The sequence below is a fragment of the Peromyscus leucopus genome, chromosome 1, assembly GCF_004664715.2.
Source record: "Peromyscus leucopus breed LL Stock chromosome 1, UCI_PerLeu_2.1, whole genome shotgun sequence".
NCBI lineage: Eukaryota > Metazoa > Chordata > Mammalia > Rodentia > Cricetidae > Peromyscus > Peromyscus leucopus.
In genome coordinates this window covers 169,091,455-169,099,919 of record NC_051063.1, presented here as the reverse complement: position 1 = coordinate 169,099,919, position 8,465 = coordinate 169,091,455, and the positions used below count along the sequence as shown (strand labels likewise).

The 8,465-nt window shown below is 40.8% G+C and overlaps 1 protein-coding gene across 1 annotated transcript; it reads left to right on the top strand.

The window, feature by feature from the left end:
- The first annotated feature begins 340 nt into the window (after positions 1-340).
- LOC114685301 (fragile X mental retardation syndrome-related protein 1-like) lies at positions 341-2,371 on the top strand. The gene is given in 2 exon segments (XM_037201199.1): positions 341-1,946; positions 1,948-2,371. Coding segments are annotated over 2 exon segments (1,773 nt in total). The 5' UTR covers positions 341-345; the 3' UTR covers positions 2,120-2,371.
- The last annotated feature ends 6,094 nt before the right edge of the window (positions 2,372-8,465 follow it).

The following is an 8,465-nucleotide window of genomic DNA, read 5'->3' as shown; positions in this document are numbered from 1 at the left end:
AGGAGATGGGGGAAGAGGAACAGAGAAGGATGCAGCATGTGTTCCATTGTAGAGTTGGGAAGAAGGCTAGTGATTGGTTATTGGAAACTGAGGAAGAGGTGAAGTCTGCAGGCATCCTACTTGTTTCCCTGGCAGGAGTTGCTTGTAGTTTAGCAGAGAGTGCAAATTCATTTTCTTAAGAAAGAATAGCAAGAGTAAATGACATCATCTATGAGCCTGGTAGAGTCTTTGGTCCAGGGAGGTATTTATCTGTGAGCACTGGGGAGATGGGGCATGTGCTGGTGCAGTTGTCTGTTTGCATTAAATACCCTTTGTCTTGTTAAATTATAAGAGAGCGGTTCCAACATGGCGGAGCTGACGGTGGAGGTTCGCGGCTCCAACGGGGCTTTCTACAAGGGATTTATCAAAGATGTCCATGAAGACTCCCTCACAGTTGTTTTTGAAAATAATTGGCAACCAGAACACCAGGTTCCGTTTAATGAAGTTCGATTACCACCACCACCTGATATAAAAAAAGAAATTAGTGAAGGAGATGAAGTAGAGGTATATTCGAGAGCAAATGACCAAGAGCCATGTGGATGGTGGTTAGCTAAAGTTCGGATGATGAAAGGAGAGTTTTATGTCATTGAATATGCTGCTTGTGATGCCACTTACAATGAAATAGTCACATTTGAACGACTTCGGCCTGTCAATCAAAATAAAACTGTCAAAAAAAACACCTTCTTTAAGTGCACAGTGGATGTTCCTGAGGATTTGAGAGAGGCGTGTGCGAATGAAAATGCCCATAAGGATTTTAAGAAAGCAGTAGGAGCGTGCAGAATTTTCTACCATCCTGAAACTACCCAGCTAATGATACTGTCGGCCAGTGAAGCAACTGTGAAGAGAGTAATTATCTTAAGTGATATGCATTTGCGAAGTATTCGGACAAAGTTAATGCTTATGTCCAGAAATGAAGAAGCCACTAAGCATTTAGAATGCACAAAACAGCTTGCAGCAGCTTTTCATGAAAAATTTGTTGTGAGAGAAGACTTAATGGGCCTGGCAATAGGAACCCATGGTAGTAACATACAGCAAGCTAGGAAGGTTCCTGGAGTAACTGCCATTGAGTTAGATGAAGATACTGGAACGTTTAGGATCTATGGAGAGAGTGCTGAGGCTGTAAAAAAAGCTAGGGGTTTCTTGGAATTTGTGGAGGATTTTATTCAAGTTCCCAGGAATCTTGTTGGAAAAGTTATTGGAAAAAATGGCAAAGTTATTCAAGAAATAGTGGATAAATCTGGTGTGGTTCGAGTAAGAATTGAAGGCGACAACGAAAATAAACTACCTAGAGAAGATGGAATGGTTCCATTTGTATTTGTTGGCACTAAAGAAAGTATTGGAAATGTACAAGTTCTCCTAGAATATCACATTGCTTACTTAAAGGAAGTGGAACAGCTAAGAATGGAATGCCTTCAGATTGATAAACAGCTGCGACAGATTGGTTCTAGGTCTTATAGTGGAAGAGGCAGAGGTCGTCGGGGCCCTAATTACACCTCCGGTTATGGTACAAATTCTGAGCTGTCAAACCCCTCCGAAACAGAGTCTGAGCGTAAGGATGAGCTGAGTGATTGGTCATTGGCAGGAGAAGATGATCGAGAGAGTCGCCATCAGTGAGACAGCAGGAGACGCCCAGGAGGAAGAGGCAGAAGTGTTTCTGGGGGTCGAGGTCGTGGTGGACCACGTGGTGGCAAATCCTCCATCAGTTCTGTGCTCAAAGATCCAGACAGCAATCCATACAGCTTACTTGATAATACAGAATCAGATCAGACTGCAGACACTGACACCAGCGAATCTCATCACAGTACTAACCGTCGTAGGCGGTCTCGTAGACGAAGGACTGATGAAGATGCTGTTCTGATGGATGGAATGACTGAATCTGATACAGCCTCAGTTAATGAGAATGGGCTAGGCAAAAGATGTGATTGAAGAGCACGGTCCTTCAGAAAAGGCAATAAATGGTCCAACTAGCGCTTCTGGCGATGAAATTCCTAAACTACCGCGTACTCCAGGAGAAGAAAAGACTAAGAACTTAAAAGAAGAAAGCACTCAAGAAGCAGCAGTCCTGAATGGTGTTTCATAACTGAAGGAAGTTCCTAGTTTACAGTTCTTTTACATTACAGTTACAATAGTGCTTGTACAAGCTTGCCAAAGATAGAATATGGATCGCCAGTCTTACATCGCACTTTCAGTTCCTCCATTTGGAATTCAGAAAGGGGAGGGATCCTGAAGAAATCATATGTTAAACATACTTTGACACCTACTGTGTTAAAAATATATCATCAGATGTGCCTTGAGAATAGTATATGTAACATTAAAAAAAAGTTGCTGGCTATAGGAAATGTTATTTTGTTTTCAAAATATGGCAGAGATGGGGGGAGGTGGGTGGGGTGGGGTCCCAAACGTAATATTCTTTATGAAAGCATTAGCTGCTTTTGTTACATTTTTAATAATATGCAACCACTTCTTCACCTGAGGAAAACTAGAATGAAGCAGTTTAAAGATATTTTGCACTCAATTGTAATTTTCTTCATTAGTTTAGTCTGGAAACTGGTCTGTTACGTGTTTTTTAAATGCTGTTTGTAGAGGCAAGTCTGCAGACCACTGGAATACATATGTTAACTCATCTGCAGGGACACTGGGTGATATTGGCAGTGACTGTTCTACATTGAGGCTTTGTTTGGTTTATTTATTAAAGTGTACAGTATTTAAAGAAATCAAACATAGCTTTAGTTGAAACACTAAGCTGATTAGTCATGTCCATTCAGACATAGCCTGAACTACTGAAAAGATCAATTTCCAGAGGGTTTATTCTGTATAAACTACATGTTTAGTCTTCAGTAGAGTATCTTTCACATTTTCTTCCCACCTCCTTTTTTCCCCTTTTTTCCCCCTCTTTTTTGATTTTGGTTGTTTGATGTGCAATATGTTTTTATATGCAGGTAGTAAATAAACTTTGATCTTCCAAAAAAAATTATAAGAGAAATGAAAATTAGTAGCATGTATCTAAGCAAAAAACAAAACAAAACAAGAAAACAAAAAACCATCCATGATGGATAATATCCTGAACCAGAGAAAGCTCAGAGTTACAGCACCCATCAGAGTCATTCCATGGTTTCTACAGACAATAGGGAGCTGTGCATGGACACACAGCTTGATTGGTGCCAGCTCTGCTTTTGCTTTACTTGGCCATGCTGGAGTAGTTGGCAGCCTGGGGTGGGTCAACTGTTATGAATGACTGAGACTTCTACTTCATTGGAAGATATAATCTCAAGTTATTGAGTAGTTGTGTTGGCTGTTGTGTTTGTTTAATTTGTTAGGGCCTCCAGCCAAATTTAAATTAGTTTTATAGACTCTATGGGTTGTAAACATGGAACATTTGTGTTCAGGTTTATATCCTTTGGAGAAAGGGAGGCTCTAGAAAGAATTCCTTAGCTTTTAATTGTACATGTTTCATTCTGTTTTTTTTTTTTTTTTTTTTTTTTTTTTTTTTTTTTTTTTTGGTTTTTTGAGACAGAGTTTCTCTGTAGCTTTGGAGCCTGTCCTGCACTAGCTCTGTAAACCAGGCTGGTCTCGAACTCACAGAGATCCACCTGCCTCTGCCTCCCGAGTGCTGGGATTACAGGCATGCGCCACCACCGCCCAGCTGTTTCATTCTTTTATACATCTCAAATCACTTTCTTTTCATTCTCATTCCTTCATAATTTGCTTTTCCATATCCCAATAACCTGCATTTCACATGCCTTAAGTTTTTTTCCTTCTTCCCAAAACATTTTGTTTATATATCTATACCTAAAACCTTTCCATCTTAGACCCAACATATACTTTACTTATACTCAAACCTCATGACTTACTTAAACTTTAAAGTTTCACATTTTTGTACCTCAAACTACTTCCTCGGACCCAAGACAGCACTTATCCATACCCTCATGACATACATAAGGCTTCATATTTTTATATCTTAAACTGCTTACTGAAATCAAAACATCAAACTTTGATCCTCATATCTCAAACCTTGATATTCTTTTAAAAACATTATGGCAAACCATATCTAGATGGAATGGCAGAAATCATAAAGCCAGCACAGCTGATTGACAAAAGATCCAGCAAAGCTGAGCCCCATGATGGCTGCCATGCCACTTTTGATTTTCATCTCCACATGTTGCATACTTGAGAGACTTTTAATATTTGTACAATTTGAGAATATTAGACTGATGAAATATTTCTTATGAACCATTTTATACCTTCGCCCAGGAATCCTGTTTCTAAGCTTCCCCAGGAGAGTCCTGAACATATTATTCCCCCTGCTTTTAGGGAAGTATCCTTATCTACTTGAGGGTCTTCCTTATGCCTTGAAGGTTATGACACATAAAGAAGCCAGAGGTCTCTTCATGGGGCTCTGAGACATTCTTGAGACATCTGTCCCTTTTCTTATATGGTAATAAGATATTCAGAACAAAGTAAACTCAAAAAGGCCAACAAGATTTGGTGGGCTAGAGGAGTTTGACACAGTTCAGATTACAAGCCTCTTTCCACTATACACTCAGACCATTATGTGGCATAGAACTCTGCCCTACATAGAGGCATATTGATGAGCAAAGTATGGAGTGGAAAGATGATAAAAAATATGAGGTGTCAGGACTTCACTCTCTTAGAAAAAAGTTAGCTCATGCAGAGCCACTATAATGTCATATGACTAAGGAACAACAGAATACTAAGATTAGACATATAGACAGATTATATAAAGATATAAATACGAACATTGTATTATGGCAGAATTTGAATAATAAAAGCTTTGCAGCAGCTTTGGCCTAAGGATTTCTCCTGGGCACTCTGACCACTAACAGTTAATGATACACTGCTTGGGACATGGCAAAATGGCCAGGATGGTTGAAGATTTTGTTTTGGTCTAATGCCCTTGAAGCAGTCAAAGCTACCATCCTGAAAACAGGCTGTCATATGCCTCAAATTCTCAAACACTGGCTTATGGTGTTAATGAGTAAGACTGATAACTCTGTTTATTAATGATGTCAAAACCTGAGGGAAAGTGATTGGAAATGATAACTCTGTTCTGTCATAGTTTATTAATGATGACTAAAAGACAAGCAAAAGGAAGTGAAACACATGTCCAAAACAAAAAAATGACGTGATCTGTGTTTTGGAACATCATGAATGTATCCTTGCTTACTAATTTCCGTATAAAGAAAGAAACACTGTGGCTACTAGTAAGTCAGGCTAAGATTCTCCCATCCGCCATGGCCTGGATCACTTCCTTCCCATGCTGACACATTAAATCCTCTGCAGGGTCTATACAACCTGGAGGAAGGCTCCTGGCAAAATTACATCCGAAAACATATTTTTTTTTGTACTTAATTCATGGTGCTATCCTCTACTTGGAATTTAATACCTTTTTCTTCTTTGAAACAATAGTAATTTGTAACCAATTGTCTTAAATGATGGCAAATGTTTGTAACCCATTGAACTCAAATGACCAAAATCCATGAAAATTTTCTTTTCCTGTGGAAACAAAAGCATAAATCTTCCTAAATAAATTGTAACTTTGACTTTCATACTGAAGTCAAATTTTTGCAAAGTATGCAGGCTGGTAATTCAACATTTACCGAGCGTTATCAAGGCAGAGAAGGGTTAAGGTGGGAAGCTTCTAGCCAGCACAAGAGACCTTGATATTTCCACAGTGAGGAAGAACTTGGCTTAGGAAGAAAGGGAGGGGATGTGGTTCCAGAGTGTGTCCTTGGCTGCCAGTGTTCCTGAAAATAATTGTTCATGTTAACTCCTCTGACTCTATTAATTAACAATTAAGATCAGGTTGTCAGTTCAGCATTCAAACAGTTTGTCAGTTGCAAGCAGTCTCCATCGCCCTGCCCATAGCTCCTGTCTCTGCCCACATGGACTGAGAGCATGCACCCTACCTATTCTGTGAGAGCCACTGGCTGGGTATGGCCTCTCCTGCAGACCAAGACCAGCCCTGCCTGTGCTGCAGGCCTGATAGCAAGAGAACTATGGAGGAGGTGGCCCTTGCTGGGCCTCTCTCTCCTCTTCCAGGAACATAAGTGTGGTTAGGAGACAGAAATTAGTAACACTGATGTAGACATAAGTACCGTTACATCAGCACTGAGGTGACAGCCTCACTGGCACTTAGCAAGCCCTATCCAACAGATGGCCTCTCTTGTAGTACACAAGCCCCACCTGGCAGAAGCTACCTGCTTATCTCAGTTCAGTCAGGCGACCCAGTCCCTTTTAACACATGGAACAGAACAGTAACATAGCAGTCAGAACATAGACCAAGATAGGGACAAAGACATCAGTTTGTGGGCACAACCCACTCAGCAACCCACTCTGCCTCTCCAGAGGAACCACGGGAATCCAATCCCCAGAGAACGGTTTCCTGACCCACCAGAAGAGCCCTGGAACATCACCTAGGACCCCAACCTATGATCCACAAGTACCTCACCATAGATCTTATGTGGGCTTCACAGACACATCTCCCACTGCCATAAATGGCCAGAAACAGAAACAAGAAACCAAAAATGCTTGCCAGGCAAATCTGATGTCACCTGATGTTAGTGCTGGACCTCAGCAGTTTTCTGGAAGTTTGATGTAAGCCTCTGAGATACCATCAGTCTTGCATCTTTCATGTCTGCCAAACCAGTTCCACATGGATGCTGCTGCCAAATTCTAATGCTAGATCAGCCATTACCTTTCTCCATGGATCACATTGTTCTATAGCCTGAAGAACCTTTGGCCACTGGTTTCTGACCCTGGGATAACACTTTCTAGGTGACAATTTTTTAGAAAGGAACCGTGCAATTTACAAAACGGAGCCTCCAGTGGGTGAATTCTTGCCCTCAGGGCAGCTATCCCATTGTTCCAGTGCAGAGCTGTTACTCCCAAAGATGGGAGGCGAAACACAACTGACCCATATCATCATGGCCAAATGAATTAAAGCAAGCGTTTCTTTTCATGTACACAGGCTGCAGCCCCCAAAAGCAAGGTTCAAGATACCAGCATTGGACCTGAGGAAGACAAGGCTTTTTTAGAGCTTAGGGATAGATAGCATCCAAATAGGGGAAAACAGGCAGGGTTACAGGCACAGAACATAACAGGTGGTCATAAGAAGGCAATCACAATTGGTGTTCTTAATACGATAGTTACATGTGGTCATATAACCTTTCGAAACAAAGGTAGGGTCACAAATAACTATGAAAAACACTTTGAGGTGGCTGAAGAGATAGCTCAGAGGTTAAGAGCACTAGCTTCTTTTCTAGAGGTCCTGAGTTCAATTCCCAGCAACCTCATGGTGGCTCACAACCATCTATGATATATGTAATAAATAAATGAATCTTTAAACAAAACCATTTGGAAACAAATAAATGTTTGCCATTCCTGGAACAGGCAGTACAGAACTACTGGTAATTAAGGTTACAGTTGGGGCATGGCCAAATCCTTGAGAAACAGAGATTTAATCATAAACAGGAATGAACCTAGTCTGTCTTTACCATAAGTTGACTTTTAAGCCTAAGATGGAGGCGGGCTGGTTTTTCACACAAATTTGTCCTCAATGCTGCTGATTACTCTAACAATTACAGCTGTTTCCTCTGAACCCACACTGTAACTTTAAACTCTCTGATGTTCCTTTTTTCTTTCTTTTTTCCTTTCTCTCTTTTTTTTTTTTTCAAAATTGCATCGTTCCCCTATCTTCCTGCTCTACTTTTGGGTCCTTGTCCCCATGGACTTGAGTCAGAGCCGTGAGCAGTAACCCTGCCGCTGTCCTACTGCTCTCTTATCATTAAATGTCCTTCACCAAATAAATGGCTCCTTCATTTTTTCTTTATTAATATAATTCTCTCCATTGAATCCTTCAGAATGTCACACCATGTACCCCAATCCCCCTCATTTTCCAGTCCTCCTGTGTCTGCCCTCCATCAGTTTCTCCCCCTCTTTCTCTTCCTGCATATGACTAATCACGTCTTTCCAGTTCTTCATCTGTCATCATCTCCTTTGTCAAAATGTCAAGATAAGTCACAATCTCCTGCCATAGAAGATGAACGTTCTCTTCCAAGACACAGACGTGGATGCAGGTTGACCCCGGTTTGTACATGTTAGCTCTCCACATTTATGCTAGTTTGTGGTTTACAACTGAATGATGAGTAACAAAGATGGTAAAATAAGTGATGGACTGTGGGGAAAGCTTTAATTTACTTTAAATTTTGTAGTATTGGGATAGAATGAATGCCCTTTGAGAGAGCAGGGTGGGTTATTTTTAAGGGTGGAGGAGAGTGTTAATTGTTGAACATTCCCTGTAAAGTTGAAGTTGAAATTTAAATGCCATTATCACTGCATTAAGAAATGAGATGTGGATGGATCCCAATCCCTCCGCCTGGGTGTCCCCCAAACACTTCGGGCTAAAC